The 20,580-nt window shown below is 51.2% G+C and overlaps 1 protein-coding gene across 6 annotated transcripts in view; it reads right to left on the bottom strand.

The window, feature by feature from the left end:
* Window positions 1–20,580, bottom strand: part of triob (trio Rho guanine nucleotide exchange factor b) — an 83,429-nt gene that overhangs the window by 28,456 nt on the left and 34,393 nt on the right. For all 6 annotated transcript variants that reach the window (XM_035530611.1, XM_035530616.1, XM_035530615.1 and 3 more), the window contains 23 exons: window positions 18,943–19,134; window positions 17,584–17,715; window positions 17,166–17,396; window positions 15,435–15,557; window positions 14,709–14,900; window positions 13,723–13,892; window positions 12,741–12,915; window positions 9,799–9,994; window positions 8,749–8,915; window positions 6,284–6,403; window positions 5,818–6,009; window positions 5,430–5,579; window positions 5,005–5,119; window positions 4,792–4,907; window positions 4,234–4,356; window positions 3,815–4,006; window positions 3,454–3,569; window positions 3,157–3,223; window positions 2,309–2,418; window positions 2,149–2,218; window positions 1,208–1,297; window positions 906–998; window positions 504–615 (listed from right to left, as the gene is read on the bottom strand). In XM_035530611.1, the coding sequence (XP_035386504.1) occupies window positions 504–615; window positions 906–998; window positions 1,208–1,297; window positions 2,149–2,218; window positions 2,309–2,418; window positions 3,157–3,223; window positions 3,454–3,569; window positions 3,815–4,006; window positions 4,234–4,356; window positions 4,792–4,907; window positions 5,005–5,119; window positions 5,430–5,579; window positions 5,818–6,009; window positions 6,284–6,403; window positions 8,749–8,915; window positions 9,799–9,994; window positions 12,741–12,915; window positions 13,723–13,892; window positions 14,709–14,900; window positions 15,435–15,557; window positions 17,166–17,396; window positions 17,584–17,715; window positions 18,943–19,134 (3,244 nt within the window). The remainder of the gene's footprint in view (window positions 1–503; window positions 616–905; window positions 999–1,207; window positions 1,298–2,148; window positions 2,219–2,308; window positions 2,419–3,156; window positions 3,224–3,453; window positions 3,570–3,814; window positions 4,007–4,233; window positions 4,357–4,791; window positions 4,908–5,004; window positions 5,120–5,429; window positions 5,580–5,817; window positions 6,010–6,283; window positions 6,404–8,748; window positions 8,916–9,798; window positions 9,995–12,740; window positions 12,916–13,722; window positions 13,893–14,708; window positions 14,901–15,434; window positions 15,558–17,165; window positions 17,397–17,583; window positions 17,716–18,942; window positions 19,135–20,580) is intronic.

The raw sequence follows: 20,580 nt of genomic DNA, 5'->3' as shown, positions 1-20,580 counted from the left end.
CGCACGCGTGTGTGTTTGTGCGCACGCGTGTGTGCGCGTGTGTTTGTGCGTGCGTGTGTGTTTGTGCGTGCGTGTGTGTATGTGAAATGTGAAAGGCCTAGCTCAAGCGTGCGCGTGTGTGTGCGTTTGTGTGTGCGCATGTGTGTGTTTGTGCGTGCGCGTGTGTGTGTTTGTGCGTGCGCGTGTTTGTGCGTGTGTGCGCGCGTGCGTGTGTGTGTGTGCGCGTGTGTGTGTGTGTGTGTTTGTGCGTGCGCGTGTGCGTGTTTGTGCGTGCGCGTGTGCGTGTGTGTGTGTGTGCGTGCGCGTGTTTGTGCGTGTGTGTGTGCGCGCGCGTGTGTGTGCGCGTGCGTGTGTGTGTGTGCGCGTGTGTGTGTGTTTGTGCGTGCGCGTGTTTGTGCGTGCGCGTTTGTGCGTGCGCGTGTTTGTGCGTGCGCGTGTGTGTGTGTGTGTGTGTGTGTGTGTGTGTGTGTGTGTGTGTGTGTGTGTGTGTGTGTGAGAGAAACCTTCCAGCATGCTGAGATGCATGGCGTCGTTGGCTCTCTTGGGCACACTGAGCATGACCTCCAGACCATCTTTGATCTCACCCTTGCCCTCCTCACAACAGGTTAACAGCTCCTGCACGTCCACCCACACACACACACACACACGCACACACACACACACACACACACACGCGAGGGCTTAGGGTTATAAAGGGCTGTGGGTGGAATTAGAAAACCTACCCAAGTCAAAATCCGTAAACCACACACCAATACCACATGTTTCTTTTGCATGTATATTAAACAATATAACCAATAATAAAAGCCACACAGGTAAAGCAATAGCAGGACAGTTTATTCTGAATATTGCGCACTGATTTCTCACACACACACATACAGTTCTGCTGTGTGAACAGGCCCACCTACCTTAAGAAGCAGCTGGTATTTAGTAATTCTCTGCACAGGTTTAATGAGATAGGAGGAAATGGAGTTAGCCAGCCTGTGCCTCTGCTGGATCTCCTACACACACACAAAACAAATCGTAGCATCAGTACTAAATGTTACTGTCACGTGTGGCATGCCAATGCAAAGGAACAAGGTCCTATGTGGAGAGGGAAAATGTCACCACAAGGGGGCGCTGAGATCAGTGCCGTTAACTCAGCCTTAACCTGCACCCCAAGCTAAACGCATTTCTTTCCTGTTGCAGGTGTGATCTGCTGCTCACTCACGTCAAAGTAGGAACCAGCGTGGTCCAGGATGAGCTGAGTGGAGTCCGGCTTGTTTTTGCAGTAGTTCACGTACATCTGGAACTTGTCGGCCTGGAAATCCAGCAACAGGGCCGAATCCGGCAAAGAACAATAGCGTCAAACATAACGCGCGTGACAGATATGGTCAAGGCGCCATTCAATCGGCAAAAACAAACTAGTCACCGAGACACACGTCTTGCAACGCACCAGCTGCGTGATGCACTGTGCAGTTGTGCAGCCAAACCAAATCTCTCACACTCTCCTTTTTCCCTTTCCTAACAAATACGTTTTGGTGTTTTGTCTTTTATGTCCGTTTTTCTTTCCCCATCTGTCTCACGTCACAGAAACGTGGCGGGCCGTGGTGGGAACCGAACGTGGTCTGAGGGCTCATCGGCGCCAAAGAGGACCCGAAAGAGAACCGCGTCCTATTTAAAGTTTGCTCGCGCTGTCACCGTAGAGGGTCGGCTGAAGTTTCCTGTTTGGTTCAGTAAAGAGATCTGATTTGACTGGCACAGCCTCTGCTTTGCCCATTAACATGGCGCGTGGGAGAATTTTATTTTCTTATAAAACAGAACAGCTCTCTCCCTTGGAATATGCTGCAGACAAATATATATATCAACAGATGGTGCATGGACCTGCGCTATATGTTGCATAAACTCTTAAATAAATATGATTAGCGCTAGATCTTATAGGCCCAATGATGTTGGCCAGCTGTTCTGTGCACCCAGTTTCTAGAATCAGTCCATTAGGGAAGAGGCAGTGTGTTTCAGGAAGACACAGTGAAGGTCCTTCTGAGGTCCTAGTGCCTGCCTCTCTGTGCACTGAAGGTTGAGCTCCACCAACTCCACGGACCTGCCGAACTTGCGAAGGCTGACGACCGCGCCCCACCCCACCTCCCCTCCCCCCAATACCCAGACACGTACCCACGTGACAAAGCAGTGGCCGACGTCCTCAGGCAGCTGTTCGTACTTGTCCAGCTCTTTCAGGAAAATGCTGGAGGAGGGAACGAGGTAGTTAAGAGCACAGAACAAGAAGAGGAGGAGCACAGCCACCAACTGAACCGCTCTGTAAGGGACCACTGACTTGTGGTGGAACTCGTAGAGGTCCTGCATGTTGCCAAAGATTATGTGCTCTTTGTTGACGATCCCCGGTGGGATCTCCTCCACGCCACTGGTCATCTCCCAGAGGTATGTCTGCAATGGTGGCCAAAAAGGTTTGCTTAACATTCAGACTAATACTCTTCTTCTTTGCTCTTTTCTTAACATCTTTTAAGAAGATGAACGCAAGCGCAAGCAGTAAACAACTGATAAATGACTGTTGTAATCTTTCCCAGTGGAAAGATTTCCCATTTCTAAGGAAGAAACGACGCTCGAACATTTGAGGATCATGTCAGATCGCCATTTAGCTACGTACAGCTATGCTAGCTACGCATCAGCTTGGGTTTAACCCCATAATGGAAGGTGACTCTTTGCACGCTGCTCACTGCCTCACGCCAGATCCAGTGTTTGCGGGACAGAGCAGGTCTGGGAGACAGTCCGTCTGGTCCCCACTTGAGTCTACACGGATCAAACAGAGGATAATGGCTTCTTTCGGTTCCATCTGGATTTCGATGGGCCATCCCAAATTCCGGATTTAATCAACTGCGATCACTAACCGGCTGATATCACCCAGATTTCTAACTGGTACAGCCAAAAAACGCGATTTTTCCTGGACTTTTCCTTAGGGAAATCAGTTCTTTGGCAGCGAGGTGAAATATTCTAGACCTTTGGCTACTGGTGACATTTCCTTTGAAAAAGAAAAGCACAGAGTGTGACATCGCCTGTTCTACATGGACAGAGCGGAGTAGGTCAGGCTAACACGGTGGGGCATCTGGGTACTGTTGAAAAGAAGGCGACTGGGTGTCGCGCAAGCGCGTGGGCGAGAGTACTCACGTCCAGGCACTCCCTCAGGTCCCTCACGTAGGCCTTCTCCGTCTGAATGAGCTCGGCCATTATGAACCTGCGCGGGACACAAAAGCAGAGGGTCTGTCTGAACCACGGCAGGAAACAGTGGCGGCAGGAGAGGCTCCGGTCGGCACGAGCCTGCCAAAGAATGAAAATTATACGATCTGCCTTCAGCGTTGGACTTTGAGGGGGCGTAGCTGTTCATCTATTTCAGCACTGCCTGCTGTTGGATTGCGTTTGTGTGTGTGTGTGTGTGCGTGCGTGCGCCTCGTGAGGTGGACGTACTCTTTTCGGCGGGCAGACTTGCGCTTCTCCTCGTTGAGCTCATGGTTGGCATCTCGGAGCTTGACCTCGGCCCCGGGGCCGCTGGCCGCGATGATGTCCAGCTGCAAGTCTTTGCTCTGACCGCGGGAAGCAGAAGAGAACCAAAAATAAACAAACAAAAACACAAACGCCAGCTGGCTATAGAGATAAAGGTCAGCAAAAAACCATCACTAGCGCAAAAAAGCTTCAACCTTCCGCTTGGTTACGCACACGGGGCTTTCCTGCACACGCGGGACTTTCCTGCACACGTAACGTACGGCCTGGCAGGTCACGGCCGTAGCACCACATCCACGTGTCTTATACACGCACACACACTCCCCACCTTGTTGGAGTCGGAAGAGATCCCCAGTGCCTTCTCCAGGCAGGAGCGGTGTTTGTCCATGCGGAGAGAGAAGTCGCGGTAACGCTTGTCCACGGAGACCACCCATTTCTTGATCTCGCCGGCGTGGGTGTGGCCCTTCTCACAAAAGCCGTCCGCCAACTGGATCAGCAGCTTCACTCGCTCTTTGGTTTGCTGGAGACGGAGACAGGGAGGGAGAGAGAGAGAGAGAGACACACTGATTTATATTGCATGGTTACTCCTGACAAAATGACTATAGCTTTGGCAAAAAACAGACCTTAATTCAGTCAAACAACCAAGTTTTTACAAACAACTTTCCCCTTTTAAACAGCAACCATCTAGCATGAGTAGTGAGAGAAACCGCTGTGTAATTCTACACACACACACACACACACACACACCTTGGCTGTTATCTGAAATTCCTCGTGTTCTTTCAGCAGCTCCTGGGTGTGATGGATACTGGAGCCCATGGAGGTGTGTGTGGAGAGGTAGAACTCTCCTGTGTCATGGATCCACTCCAGGGCCTGCACACAGGGAAAACACGTTCACCAGACACTGTGTGTGTGTGTGTGTGTGTGTGTGTGTGTGTGTGTGTGTGTGTGTGTGTGTGCATGTGTGTGTAGCCACAAGAGGGAGCAAGTGTACTGACACGCAACCTAAACGCATCAGCTTGTTTCTATGTGTCTGGTTCCAGGTCAGCCATACACGTATGTGGATTGTCTTAAGTATGAGAATAAGGTCTATCAGACCCTGTTCCCAGATCAGTTCCCAAATCAGCACGCTAACCAGGCTAGAGCCAATGACACAACCAGACAGGGCAGCCAGGGTCGAGCTGCAGCTATGGGGAGATTGATTCACACCTAGGATGTAACCTGCAGTTAGGCATATTTTTAAACAGCACTACAAGTATAGTGGAACTGTGTGTGTGTGTGTGTTTGTGTGTGTGTGTGTTTGCTGACCTGTTTTGCGCTGCGCTCAAACACCACGTACTGCTGACACTGGTCGAGCCTCCTCTTCCTCATGGTCCAGAAGTGAAGGACCCTGTTCTCTCTCTGCAGTAGTTCGTTCAAGATATCTACAGACACGCACACACACACACACACACGCACATTACTACCCTGTCCTTTGTAGTGCTGCCGTGCAAATTCCTTCCCACAATACCACGCTCTTACTCTTGACTTGCTGCTCCGGAGCTTTGATCTGGGCCAGCATCCCGGGGACGCTGACACTGTTCCGGTGTAGGTACTTCAGAAAGACGTCAGCGTTGCGGCGAGCCAGCGTGCACGCCTGCAGCATGGGAAGGGAGCAGGTCAGTCCCTCGCACATGCAGAATGCTCACCGCAATCATTCAAAAAGGCGAACGCCAGCTTGTGTGAGCTAGCACTGCGTGCATGATAACAGCTGGACATCCTCCCCTTGTGGGTCACTGGCTGGAGTAATCCGTAGACTAGGCCCCTGGATGTACCGTGGCTGGGTGGGGTAACGCTACCTTGTCGTGGTCATTGGCCGGGGTAGGTGGGGTAACTAACTTGTGGTGATTGGCTGGGGTGGGCGGGGTAACTCTACCTTGTCGTGTGATTGGCTGGTGCAGTTGTACCTTTAAGAAGGCCTCTTTCTGTTCCAGGTGCTTGCTAATCATGGGCGTGACGTGGTCGGACTCGGAGTTCGGGCCGAGCTTGTCAGAACCCCCACACCAGTCCTCCTCCCGCTTGTACTCCTGCTCCAGGCTCTCCAACACACTGCACACCTGCAATGTGCAGAGAGGCAGATAAACACACACGCTGACACACACACACACACACACACACACACACACACACACACACGCCAGACACACAGCTTCCTACAGCCTCCTCCTGGTTATACTACTGCTCCAAATATTATAACACTGTACAACTGCAATACTGCCCCCCCTCCACACGCACGCCTGCGCACTCTCATTTTCAAAGGGTCACGACCCCGACCGGGGCATCACCCGCGCCGACCTGCTCGGAGGTCTTGTAGAAGGCCACGGACGCGTTGACCAGCTTGAGGCGGTCCTCCGTCTTCAGCATGAGCTTCTGCCAGTGGGAAGCCACGTTCTCGGCGCAGTCGCGGATCACGTCCATGTCGTAGTGGTTGGCCTGCAGCAAGGCCTCCGCCTTCTGCTGCACCTGCAGGGCGCTCTGGTGGGTCTTCTGCAGGGGGGTTGGAGAGACAGAAACAGAAGGAGAGAGAGAGAGAGAGAGAGAGAGGGAGAGAGAGAGAGAGAGGAAAAGAGGAAGGGGAGAAAGAACAAGAAGTGTGAGAAAGGTTGGGAGGGCTGTATCGTTACAGCAGTGGGTCCTGCCGTGAAAATCTACAACACACACTACCCGCGCTTATAGCAGCAGTAGAAAGTAGAGCCAAGGATTGTGTCAGGTTACAAGTGCGTGTGGACAGAGGTGTCTCGTGGACATCTGTTTCGCGCACCTCGATGGCATGCTGAAACTGCTCGTGCTCCCTCTGTAGCTGCTCGGCCTCCTGGAGAGAGCTGGCCGTGATCAGTCCAGCATTCAGCATGGACTCGCCATTACGGATCCAGCCCAGGACCTGCAGTGCACGCACGCGCATACACAAAGAGACTCACAGTTTGCACGTAGGAATTGGGAACACACCTCAGGCGAAGCACCTCCGACACGGGAGTCTGACGCGTGTGCGCATTCGAGATTCTGTGCAGACGCATGGAAAGCGAGAGGAGGACAAAAGGTGAGTGAAAGGTGGAAATACAACTCACACACACACACACACACACACACACACACACACACACACACACACACACAAACAGGCATTGGACATTTCTCATGACACTGCACACTTGGTTAACAGGCATGTCCACCCATAGTTAGCACTACACTCAACACCCCCATGACTACGGCAGCGGATGAAATGAATAAAGGAACGAACACATAAACAAACGACAAGGCAGAAGTGGATCAGCAGATGGCCGGGCCCATGGCCCACATTCCTCGCCGCCGCGGTCGCCCTGTCGCACACGTGGACTCAGACGTCCCACTTGACCCTGACGAACGTGTCCCACCTGAGAACTCATGACCTGCTACAGATAAACACCGTAGCATTCTTTAATAAGCTCGTCATTAATGAGAATACTTATAGATGCAAATCACACACACACACACACACACACACACACACACACACACACACACAGCAACTGCCTTTTCAAGCTTTTTCAGGTTCATTTTATCCTCCATGAAAACTGTCTGAAACATCCTGTTTCTCCGGCAACCTTGAGTACTGAATTAATATCTTTCTTTGTCTTTTCCTTATAATAAAAATGAGGCTATCGATGTGGGCTAAAGTTACAAGATAAACGGTAACTCGGGTATCCGTTACCTAGAACCGCAGGAAAGGTTTCCCTATCCGTGAGGGACGGCCCCTCCGAAGCAGCCACGCGAACGTGCGATTCTCACAGAAGAAACGTCTGGAATCTGTGCGTGTCCCCAATGCTACAGTCAGAAGTCCCAGCGTATGTCACCTCCCATGCAAATCGAACGGGACAGCGGTCCCAGGACGCGATCGGATCAGTGCTGTCCCGGGAGTCGGGCGGGAGGGTCAGTAAGAGTCTGAACGTACAGCAGTGTTACTCTCACGCAAACCCAGACGAGCCAATCAGAGGTGTTTCTGCGCATGCGCGTTCATGGTCGTGTCCAGACTCACGGGGAAGCTAACCGGTAATGACTGCTAATAACATGCTGGCTGTTCCCTCCCAGCACAGTCAGTGTTCGTACCCAGCTGTGTGTTAAAATCTTACACACCTTCTATGGTTAGTGACAGATTCTTAAAAATATAGAGGATTCCCTGAAGTGGATTAACACATGGGTACGCATGGCTTTATTTTAAGTGTGTACTGTGTGTCTGTGTGTGTGTTTATCCTGTGGGTGGGGTTATTACCTGTCTCACATCAACCTGTAGTGTTTATGTCTGGGGTGAATGCTTGTGCGTGTGTGTGCGAGTGTGTATATGCATTGGTGTGTGTGTGTACACATGCGAGTGTGTGTATGCATGGGTATGGGTGTGTGTGTGTGTGTGTGTGTGTGTGCGCACGCACGAGTGTGTATATGCATGGGTGTGTGTGTGTGTGTGTGTGTGTGTGTGTGTGTGTGTGTGTGTGCGCGCGCACGAGTGTGTATATGCATGGGTGTGTGTGTGTGTGTGTGTGTGTATATGTGCGCACGCACGAGTGTGTATATGCATGGGTATGGGTGTGTGTGTGTATATGTGCGCGCACACGAATGTGTATATGCATGGGTATGGGTGTGTGTGTGTGTGTGTATGTGCGTGCACACGGGTGTGTATATGCATGGGTATGGGTGTGTGTGTGTGCGCGCACGCGCGAGTGTGTATGTTTGTGTGTGTGTGTATGTGCGCGCACACGAGTGTGTATATGCATGGGTGTGTGTGTGTGTGTGTGTGTGTATGTGCGCACGCGCGAGTGTGTATGTTTGTGTGTGTGTGTATGTGCGCGCACACGAGTGTGTATATGCATGGGTGTGTGTGTGTATATGTGCGCGCACACGAATGTGTATATGCATGGGTATGGGTGTGTGTGTGTGTGTGTATGTGCGTGCACACGGGTGTGTATATGCATGGGTATGGGTGTGTGTGTGTGCGCGCACGCGCGAGTGTGTATGTTTGTGTGTGTGTGTATGTGCGCGCACACGAGTGTGTATATGCATGGGTGTGTGTGTGTGTGTGTGTGTGTATGTGCGCACGCGCGAGTGTGTATGTTTGTGTGTGTGTGTATGTGCGCGCACACGAGTGTGTATATGCATGGGTGTGTGTGTGTGTGTGTGTGTATGTGCGCACGCGCGAGTGTGTATATGCACGGGTGTGTGTGTGTGTGCACGCGTGTGTGTATGTGCGCGCGTTACCTGCTTGACCTCGGCCTGTAGGTGGCGCAGCTGCACGCACTGCTCCAGGTGTCGGCGGTGCTGCTCCGCCGCTGCGTCCAGCTCCTGCTGCTTCTCGTGCAGGAAATCCAGCAGGTCCTGGACGCGCGTGGCCATGTCCACGTCCCGGTCGCACAGCAGCTCCACGCCTGGGGTCGGGGGTCGGACGGAGGAGCAGGGTGGTGTTAAAAGTGCACGCAAGAGTACGCAGGAACCCTGCCTGGAGTTTAGCATGACTCATGACTCAAAGTAAGTAAAAATATGAATAGCAAAAGAGACATGGAGCTGTGTGTGAGTGTGTGTGTGTGTGTGTGTGTGAGAGGCAGAGGGAGACAGGGACAGGCATGCAGAATGTCCAGATTAGCTCTAGGATTCCAGCAATGTGCAGGCGGGCGGGGCTACGAGTCTGCTCACGCCTTGTGAGCTGGCAGGGAGTACAGCATGAGTCAACCGCCCCGCCCCCGCTAAGCCTACTGTGGCCTGGTGTTCTCCGGGCTCACCCTCGTCCTCTCACGCACGCACACACACACGCACACACACACACACACGCACACGCACACGCACACGCACACCTGACAGCCTGACTGTGATCTAGTGACTGCTTACTGAAGGATGATGGCTTATTAAGTCACTCTCTCACACACACACATATATGCATGCACACATACATACACACATGCACAAACACACCCATGTGCACAACTGGCAAATGCATGATTATATTTATGTACACCTGTATGCACAAATGCTAAAAAAGAAAGTGTCTCTCCACACACACACACACACACACACACATACACACACACACACAGTGTGTAATTTCTGCCCAATCTCAGCATCACCCCAGGAGAGACATCCTGTCAGATGGGAAGAACTCACCTTCAGGCCGTGAGCCCTCTGGTAACCAGGTGCAATGTTTTATTCCTGGTGTAGAGAGCCACTGTGTGTGTGGGTGTGTACGGAAATATATGTGTGTGCATATGTGTGCATATGTGCGTGTGTGTGTGCATGCACGCATACGTGTCCACTCACCAGAAGCCTGCACCTCCGTGACATACTGCAGGAGCTCCTGGCCCTGGTGGATGACGTGGAAAGTGAGATTGTTCATAGTGAGGGCCTTGTCGGCGTGGTGCTGTAGCCTCTGCTCGGCTAGAGTCAGGTCTTCCGTGTCAAACTCGCCCATCTGCTGGGACAGCTCCACGTTCCATGACTCCAGATCCGAGATGACCTATGCGCGCGCAGACGGATGGGTCAGACGCACACGCGTGTGCACACGCAGTAGACAAACGGGGCACGTTTCTAATGCACACTCGGCAATCTAAAGATGCAACGCGTGTGTGCGTGTGTGCATATGTGCGCGCGTGTACGTGGGTTTGCAATTCCATCCCATTCGCCAGCGTCTACGGCAAACAGCTTTAAGCTATCCCGCTGTGTACCTAGTCATCAGCGGATCAATGTCTCCCCACACCCACCCAAGGACGAGTCCAGTCTGGTCCATTAACAGCCGTCACCTTCTACCTCCGTTCGAACAAAATCAACGGTCAGCGCTCACCAATAAGCCCAACTTTGTTCCACTTAGAAGATAACAATTCCTTCCTGATGAGAGAACTGGCCGTAACCGCCTCCTAGCGGTGCCACACTGAACCTGTCCAGGCCGCCTCGTCCTCCAGGGCAGCGGGCGCGCGGCGACGCTCTCCAAAAACCACTCGGGCTAGAGAGAGGCGAGCTCCGCTGCTAGGGATCCCCGCCTGGTGCGGAGGTTCCCGCCTCGTATACGGAAGACCATCTTCTTCTCCGAGTTTTCCCGCCGCAAGGAACGTCTTCCTCGGTCTGCGCGCACACGCGGGGGAAGCGGTGTGGGTGATGTGCACAGGCGGAGGTAACGGCCTGGGGCGTGTAAGAGCAGTGTTTGTGTACACACACACACACACACACACACACACACACACACACACACACACCCTAGTGCCATACCGCTCTGATTGACAGTCGGATCCCACCCAGCTCTGAGTCAGAGGCTCAGCATTACAGCTACTGCAACCTCCCTTCATTACTGCTAAACACGCCGCCCCTCTGGGCATTGTGACGATCTTTTATATCAGCACGTTTAGATGGTTTGGCTGTTGGATCTTCGCGGTGATCACACACACACATGCAGAGACAATGTAGCAAAGCATTCTGACTGGCAATTCATTATTCAAAAGCGTCCCTTTTCCAACCGATCGCATCTCAGCTGCTCGGGCCCCGAACCTGCTTATGGACGTGATGTCAGGTGTCAGGTTACGCCAGCGAGACAAGCAACAGTTGCCCCGCAAAAGACCTGGGTCCTTTACGGGATTCTGATCACTCCGGATCAGGTTTTGCAGGACAAACCACAACCTTGTTATGCATTGCCATGTTGGGTTGCCATGGGCACTGATCCACCCCGGCAACATGCGCCCGCCAAGTTAAAGCCCAAGACAACAAACAACTGCGGTTTATGAATGGTGGTGGAACTGCCTTTCAGACGCCGAGCTCTGCACCCAATTAGCACCGCTCATAAACCAGCACATTGCACAGCTGAGACACAAACATGGACCAAAGAAGTACCATTAATACTTCATGTGTATCACAAGGGGACTCACATCGCTTCATTTAAAGCTTTAATACAGCGGCCTTAATAAAACGGGTCGGACGGGCCAACACAATCCGCTCCAACTGTACTACTGAATCCTTAACACTTCCTGAACCACGTTGAACAACTCAGCCCTGATGGACTGGACGGACCGGAACAACGGAGATCTCCTCGACGGCAGTTGGCAGATCTCCTCTATAGTGCGTAAAGAGCTCTCCGACAGCATTTCGACACGGAATCTGGTCGTGCTTGGGCCTGGGTACTCCGAGCGAGCGATGCCAACGCTGCATTGTTTGTTGCTTGACTGGGGTAGAGCCAGATTACCATGAGAAAGTGCTCAGCTGTGTGGAAGCACTAAGAAAAAACACTTTCTACACATTTGTACCTTTAGTGTACAGTTAAATTACCTACTATACTAGTATGCAGCCAAATAGTGTCCATGGACCTTCAAGGTTTAAAAAATGTAATGGAAAAGGAGTTAAGAACAGCACCTAAATGTAGAGATGTTTCCAAATATCTGACCTAGAGACCATCACCTAAATGTAGAGAGGTTTCCAACCATCTGACCTAGAGCCCATCACCTAAATGTAGAGAGGTTTCCAAACATCTGACCTAGAGCCCATCACCTAAATGTAGAGAGGTTTCCAAACATCTGACCTAGAGACCATCACCTAGGCCATTCCAAATGCAGTTTTTATCTGATTGAGCGAGGTGGGTAATCTTATAAACGAATATTTAATTAAACAGAAGAATAACATCCGTGTATACGCCTTCTGTCATGTAACTGATTACATTCCTAACTGAAAACTTCGAGAAGGCGTAAAAAGACAGGAATGTGCAGCAAGTTTACAAGAAGCGGCGGGAGCCAGGAACTGGGCTGCTAAGCCTGAAGTTTAAGCTTCAGTCTTTCCAAGACTTAGAAATAGCAAGATTGCTGGCCATTAAAGCTCACGCTGACGACCTGCCCAGACAAGCATACGAGCAAATGACTGACAGTGGCTTTAAACGAGCTGTAGACCAAATGTCCTGCGGAATGTTGCAGGACATGACGTCGACGTCTCGCCCCTTCTTTGATAAGCACACGTGAAGTACGTTTTCCAGAGTCTGCCATCATTTCGGAGTAATCGGGAACGCAAGCGCACCGACCGGAAACTCTCACTCTGACCAGGCTTGCGCATCGCTTGTCATCATGGCAACATCCACGCTTGAGCAGTGCTCTCCACGTGCGCACAAGTCCAGATCGGATTACGTGTAGCGTGCATGTAAACGGAGCGTGCGTGGCCGGACCGCCGACGAGCTCCGCGCGTAAACGCGGCTGACGGTGGGAACGCCTCCGCGACGGAAGCTCCCGGCGACTCACGTCGATGGCGTCCCTCTCAAAGATCCGCAGCTGCAGGAAGAGCTCCAGCTTGATCTTGCGCTCCTGGAACAGCTCCTCCATGCGCCCCTGTGCCTCATCCAGCTGCTGCAGCACGCTCTCGATGTGTGCCATGGAGCTGTTGTGAGGCGCCTTGTTGCTGGAGATAGCCGAGTCCCTGCGGGCAAAGGTCACATGTGACGGGAGGGCGCGCATGTGCGTGCGTGTGCGCGCTGTTAGGATAAGCAGTGGAAGACCCGGCCTGCTTTCGAAACGTTCGCAGAGGTGAGCACGTGCGCGAGTGTGTGTGTGTGTGTGAATGTGCGTACGTGACTACCTGAATGCGTGTGTGTGTGTGTGTGTGTGTCACTGACATGCAGTGCGGAGAGTAGCTACCCCTTCTGCGCATCACCCCTGCCTGTACATTACGTGCAAACTTAAATTATTGTTTGGATTCGACATGCAACTACAGTTGACAAAACAAAAGCAGTGTGTATGCAGGAAGCTAGCGGTTAGCAAGGAACACCTCACAGACCATCTTACAGAAACCGCGTCTTTCTGTTCTGGATTTAGAGATAGGGATGGTTGACTTGCTGAAGTATTTTGAAGTTCGCTGTGTTTGTAGACAGTCGTGGCTTACTAATAAACGCTGTAATAAATGCCACTCTCAGACAGAAACGTGTCCTATAGTAACCAAGAATATGTAAAATGGCCTATATGAATAGGTTGTATTTTTTTGTATCTTACTTCATTTATGAAATACATTAATTTTTTTCCCATTTTTTGGAACCAGGGATAGAAGGGCTTGACAGCACACCACTGGTGTGTGTGTGTGTGTGTGTGTGTGTGTGTGTGTGTGTGTGTGTGTGTGTGTGTGTGTGTGTGTGTGTGTGTGTGTATGTCTGTGCGTGCGTGTGTGTGTGTGTACGTGTGAGCACGTATCCCGCCCCCTTGATGGAGGCGCAGCGCCTCGGCGCCCTCGTACCTGAGCTGCTGGATAAGCTCCTCCCCCTCCTTGATGACATTGACGGTGACCTGCAGGGTGGTCTGCTGCTGCTGGCCGAAACGCTTGATCAGGTCCTGCACGGCCTCCACCGACTCGGCATACACGTCATCCAGCAGCTCCTTCTGCAGCTCCTCCAACCACGTCCACAGCTGCAGGGGCGTGAGGGGGCAAAGCACCAATCAGACAAGAGGTCAGGCCTGGGACCGGGCGACGCGATTGGATGAAGCAGAGTGTCGTTAGTCGGAGTCTGTTGGGACGTCCAATAAGACGGTAGATCGGGACGTAGTGGATTGAGTTATTGGCATACAATAGAAAAAAAAATGAAGAAATACAAAATATCGGTGGTACAGAAGTGACTTTCAGTCTCTAGTAAATGTATAACAATTTTACCATCATCAAAAACCAGGAGCAAAGAGACTCGGAGATTAAGGCGGTAGTCACTAATCGAGATTGCTTCTTCACGTTGAAATAAATGCCTAGACAGATTTCAGCAGACAGAAGGGTGGGCGGAAATTCCTACAGGCTTCCAGAGGGCGCTGCTGTTCTGTGAGCGGCCCCGGCAGAAGGTGCCGGTTGGCGGGATTAAGCATCTGGCACGGGATTAACCACTGGCGCGTCTATCAGAAAACACTTCCTGCTCCAGCAAGCCTCACACTGCCTCTCTGCACTCAATCCCTCAGATTTTCCATCACACACAATAACACACACACTCACACACACACACACACACACACTTCCAGCTCTACACCTTGCTCCAAGCCTGGAGTGTACTCGGCTAGCAGATGGCTAACGTCGTGGCATATGGAGGGAGCAAAGAACGTGGCGTCACGTGTGATGCGTAACCAGTGAGTCCTGAAAGGGTGTGGAGGATGAACCCAGAGAAGCAGGAGCGCGACGTCTGCCCCGCCTTCCGCCGCCTGGGCGCACAACTACGTCCCCCCTGCATGTTCCTGGCGTCCCCTCACCTCCTTGCCGTGGGTGTGGAAGGACACGGACATGTCCAGGAGGATCTTGCGTTGCTCCACGCGCCTGACGAAGTCCTGGATGTGGTCCTCCAGCTGGTGGGCAGCCTGGTAGATCTCCTCCGGGTCACACTCGCCCGTCTGGCCTAGCTGCTCTGCCGCCTCCAGCAGCTTATCAGCGTTGGTGTACGTGTTCTGAAAGAGGAGAGAGAGAGAGAGAGAGAGAGAGAGAGAGAGAGAGAGAGAGAGCGACGCAAACAGACACAACTCATAATAGTTGTAGAAAAAGGCTGCAAAAACGTTCACCTTTTTTACCCATAATTCCCTCAAGCAACATGTCTTTTTTTGCCCATGCAGACTCCGGTGTGCCACTACCCTTGGGGTGTATTTTTGTGAGACACCCAAGTCTTGATGTCTCCGTGATACTCATGTCAGGTGGGAGATATTCTAGCACGGGGGAGGACTGAACAGAAGTACAAATGAAAGAATCTATAACCACTGAAGGAACACACTAGTATTTTCCACCTTAATCTTCAACGTAATCAGAAAACCCCCTCTGTTGACTTAGACACTTAGGGGAAGTCATTGAGGAAGTCTCACAACTGCCCTTGGTCTTCCATCACAGTGCCCTTGAAGTCGGCGGGGCTTTCTGTTCCTTTCCAAACACACACAGATGGACTCTAAACGATCGGCCGGTTGGGTCATGGGTCGCGGGTTTGGCCTTCTCACCTGTGCTACTTCTTCGAAGTCCTCATGGCGTTTCTGCAGGGCGCGCGCCCGGTGCAGTGACTTGCCCACACCCGTGTGTTTACTCAGGAAGGCCTCGCCGTGGTTCTCGATCCAGTCAAGGACCTGGGGAATGAACCGCCAGGGTAAAAAGTCCTTTATTACAGTTGGCTTGAAGCTTTCTTTTAAAAGTCAGATAGCAGAGGCTGGCTGTGGGTTTTCAAAGGTTTTTTAAACAAAACAAATTGTGCTTTTATGGTCTTGTGTTTTTAAAAAAAAAGAAAAAAAAAAAAGTTTCTAACACCCCCAAGTGACCCATGATAATATTCTATGGATGTGTGCTGAAAAAATATATTAAGCACTGTGAGGACATTATTTTCAGATGTAAATTTAATAAAACTGTAGTTTAATGTTTCATAAAAAAATGAATTAGGCCGCAGAGGGGTAAACACAGCGGGGCCATCGACACCCAAGCGTCTCTCCTCTGATCCCACGGAAAACAACGCTCACAAGCAAGATTCAGGTCGACGCCTGCACTTGCTCGGAAGAACCACAAGGGGGCTCTTCTGAGCAATGCGAGAGACTGCGACTGAGCTCCACGCCACAAAACGTGTGCACACAGCAGGCACGGTGAAATCGCCGTGCAGTGTTCGACGTGGACTTGCGTTTTGTTTTAAATGCTCAGAACTTTATGCACTCTCACTGGTGCATTCTTTACTACACGCTTTAACTATGTAAATATGTCTAAGAATGTGTGGGAATGTGTATCTCTGTTAATGAGACATGAAACCAGTTCATTCTGTACAGGATTTCTATGTATAAAGAACTCAAGTCCTCAAGACCTGAATTGAGATGCTTTTTTTTTTTTCTCTGGGAACCGAGTAGTGAAATTTTCAACTTATTCTCATGAAACAGCAAAACAGAGACGGGACCAAAAACACTTTCCTATTGGATGAAAATTCAATATTTCTCATCTTTCTCCGAACTCTCTGCGCACCGGTGCAAAACACACACACACACACACACACTTAGATCTCAAACTCATGCATTAATCATGACGACACCTTTGATCTGTCTCAACCTGGCACGCATGGGTTGAGCTCTTCCATGTGTTCGTTGGAGTCTGTGCATTAATATGAGTGCCAAGTTGAGGACCTCCTTCCCCAGACGCTACCCCAGAGGTACCCCCCCCCCCCCCCCCCGAATGTAATTGCGGTCCCCTTTACGGAGTGCACAGCACATTAACGAGTGAGACTACTGACAGAGTGAGAGAGAGACAGAGCTGATGGCTATCATTACATCGGAGGCCGCTCCTAAAATGGAGGCCATTTTTCATATGGGAAAGCTTTGTGCTGGCACAGTGATTAGATGCCAGGTGCGTCCCGGAACGCCAAGCCCCCGATCCTCGTTATTCCCCACTCGGCCGAGCGGCACAAACCTGCCTTGCGCAGATAAGTAATAAACTCACTTAACATTCATCACATGAGTGCCTCACAGGGTCTTTCAGGCACGGCAGTTTGTTAGCCAAAGACTACTGACGATCAGACTGCGAGGACAGAAAAACAATTCCCTGAGCCACGACTGGAGAGTGTTGACCTCAACGATCAGCGCTACAAAAGCAGCGATATCATTTTTTCCCCCCTTGCATACCATTATCATTTGCGCTCAGCCCACTTAGATTGACAGGGAGATGAGCGTCCTGATTGGCTGGTCCCGCGAGTGGGCGTGGCCTACCTGCTGGACATCCTGCTGGAAGACGCAGAGCTGCAGACGCTGGTGGAGGCGGAGCTTGCGGTGTTGCCAAATGTTCTCCAGCTGCCGCTGATGGTGTAGGACCTCGTGGATGATGTCCAGCACGTGGTTCACCGCCTTGGAGTAGTTGGCCGAGGCCGTCAGCGAGTCGGCGCTGCCCGGGGTCAGAGGTCGTTGCAGCTTGTCCAGCAAGGCTTTTCCGTCTTGGCTCACCTGCAGGAGTCAGCGACAGTTTTTACGCTTGCGACTAAGGATTTTATCACATTGTCCAAGGCTACCGTCGGGATCGGCGGTCGCACTCGCTCGAGGTGGACCATCAGCGGAGACGTCGCGTGGGGTGTTAGCTACCGACACACGGTACATACTTGTACGGCACAGCGTGAGGCATGAGGGGCTGTACCTCTGAGTAGGCAGCCGTGACGTGCTCGTACAGGCCCTGGTGACGGTGGATAGTGTCCTCCAAGTCCTGCAGCTCAGAGGGCAGTTCACCCTCGCCACAGGCCTTACACCAGGATTCCACATTGCTCAGGTACTGGGAGACACACACACACACACACACACACACACACACACACACACACAGGTCAATGGAGCCTGTTACTCCAGTGTCACATGGTCATTTCCCACACAGCTGAACAAAGACCCTACCATGGCAAACATAACACGCATGACGGCTTAAACCCTGAGCTGAACCAACGGCGCAGACGCTACAATCCCCAGACGTTCAGATGCTGCTGACCAGACCAGATCCATTCTAGACAAAAATGGGTTTTGTTTTGTTGTGCTTAGAGAGCAGAGTAAAGAGCACGTCAGTCTATTTACGTTTGTGGCAACACTCGTTACCCGTTCAAAGCGGCTGACAATCGGAGGGTTCGCGACTCTTCTAGCTCTTTCAACGCTGCTGCTCTTGTTCCCCAACCCAAAGTCCGCCCCGGGAAGTCATGTCTCGTGGAAACTAAATCCAGAAATGCCAGCGTGAGGCGCATTTGGAATTTGTTATCTGGGCCTGTGCAGCAACCAGTTCTCTTTCCCATATACACTAACAAATTCTCATACACACACACACACAGACACACAGACACACAGACACACACACACGAGGTGCACCTTGGCTCTACAGTCCAAGTTCTCAAAGTCTAATTAGAGGTTTGAGCTTCTCAAGTCTGATCTCATGTCTGATCTTGGCTATAAACAGCTGTATGCTGGTCTGAACACAGTAAACGAACAGTAAAAAATTCATGCTGAACTGCAAACTAAAAAGCCTCTGATACAAGAATATGTACTTTGACTCCTAACCAGATTCTTCACAACTCTAGAGAATGTTGAGGGTAATCATATAACTGCAAATCTATTCACTCGTCTGCTCCCAACTACTAGTGTGCCAGTATCTGCACTGCATTCTTTTATCATATGGATAAATATAAACGTGTCTTTCTAAATCTGTGGGCAATGAGCGAACGAAGTCCCAACCTACTCACTGGAGTACATGCGTGTGCATAAATGTGTCTGTATGCGTCTGTGTGCATTTGTATGTGTCTGCATGCTTGTGTGCGTATGCTTTCGCATGTGTGCATGTCTGCACGTTTGTGTGTATGTGCATGCATGAGTGTGTGCATGCAAATGTGGGTGTGTGTATCTGTGTTTGTGTGTGTGTGTGTGTGTGTGTGTGTGTGTGTGTATGCATGCGAGTGTGTCTGCATATCCGCCAGTGTGTGTGCACGTGTGTGTGTGTGTGTGTGTGTGTGTGTGTGTGCGCCACCTGGTCTGACTTCTGGTGGAAGCTGGCTGACATCTCCAGCAGGGCGCTGCGCTCATCCAGGGCGGCAGCGAAGGTCTTCCACTCCTGCTCCAGCTGCCCGGACACCTGCTGGATCTCCATGGCTGCGTAGTGTCCTCCCTCCAGGAGTCGGTTCCCCACAGTCATGATCCGGCTGATGTTCACGTACACATTCTGTGGATGGCAGCGGGTGTCACAGGTTACGTCGGCCCTGACGGCCAAAGCTGGCCACTCTGCTCTAAATTGCTTAGGTTCTTTGTTTACATAAGCAGTTTACAATCACTTCCTTAAGAAATGGTATTTTGGAGGATAAAAATCACACAAAAAAACAATGAGGAGTATATTGACATGGTGTCCATTCAGGACAAGCAGGAAACAGAGGGAAGGAAGTCGTGTTTGTTATTGTTCTTCAGACCTGCATGGTGAGTTTAAACCGAACGTAGGCGAACGTGAAAGTGCAGGACAGATCAAATGCCTGTGTGCACGCGCAGAACAGCTCACACACCTTTGTGTGCAGCTGTTGCTCCCTAACCACAATAACAGGATGATTTCTTGTGCATGGACACACAAACACACAGGGAGGAGCACTCCTGCTCTACCTAGCGGTACGTGGCAATTCCTGGCCTATGTCCGTCTGTGTGTGTGTGTGTGTGTGTGTGTGTGTGTGTGCGCGCGCACGCACGACAGTGGGAGACGAGATCATGAAACAGTGAAGGATCAGAATCTGCTCGTTGGTGCTTCTGGCTTGCCATTTCTCCCAGAAAACCTCCAAAAGCATTGATGCTGTGGGAACTGTGGAAATCCCTTAAACACATTTACGCTCATCCATGGTATAATAGTAGAAGGACCTTAATCAGGACTAACCACGAACAAACAAGGCAGCAAGCTTGCAAATACACAAATGCAGAACCCCAAGTGACAATACATTTAGCCCACAGATGGACTTAATCTGCCTTTTTAATTCTGTTCACTCTAATGACTAGGGAGAGAGAGAGAGAGAGAGAGAGAGAGAGAGAGAGAGAGAGAGAGAGAGAGAGAGAGAGAGTGTGTGTGTGTGTGTGTGTGTGTGGGTGTGCGGGTTAGGGTTTGGGGAGGTAATTATCAGGCTTATAGGCAATTTTGTGGGAAGAGGGTCAATAAAGTGAACATGCTGAGATCACTGCCTGCCAGGTGATTATTTTATTAGCCTGAGTGAAACTGACTGAAATGATAAAAGCAAACGATTACATTCTCTCTCTCTCTCTCTCTCTCTCTCTCTCTCACACACACACACACACACACACACGTCCATTACTAAAGTTTCACTGGAGAGTAGCTGTAACAGTTGCAGACTGAACGTGTGCATATAGATAACGCACTTTTCATTACACATTACGTGAAAATGAGCCGGCACCAAAATGCAGCATCTGCTCAGTTTCCCAGCTCGGCCTGGCAGGAGTAAGGGCGCCCGGCGCACTACCCACACCTGCAGCTCGGTGTTAATGCTGCCCAGAGGAGGCGCGGCCTGCCTTGGCACACGCAGATCAATTAGCCCACGTCCGACCGCCACGCCAGCGAGGGCCTCCGTTACCCCATTGGCATGTGAACCCAGAGCAGTCTAAAGGGATGACTGGCTAAAGA

This window comes from Electrophorus electricus, chromosome 10 (assembly GCF_013358815.1).
Source record: "Electrophorus electricus isolate fEleEle1 chromosome 10, fEleEle1.pri, whole genome shotgun sequence".
Taxonomy (NCBI): Eukaryota; Metazoa; Chordata; class Actinopteri; order Gymnotiformes; family Gymnotidae; genus Electrophorus; species Electrophorus electricus.
The sequence above is the reverse complement of the archived record's forward strand: the minus strand, read 5'-3'. Positions and strand labels throughout refer to the sequence as shown.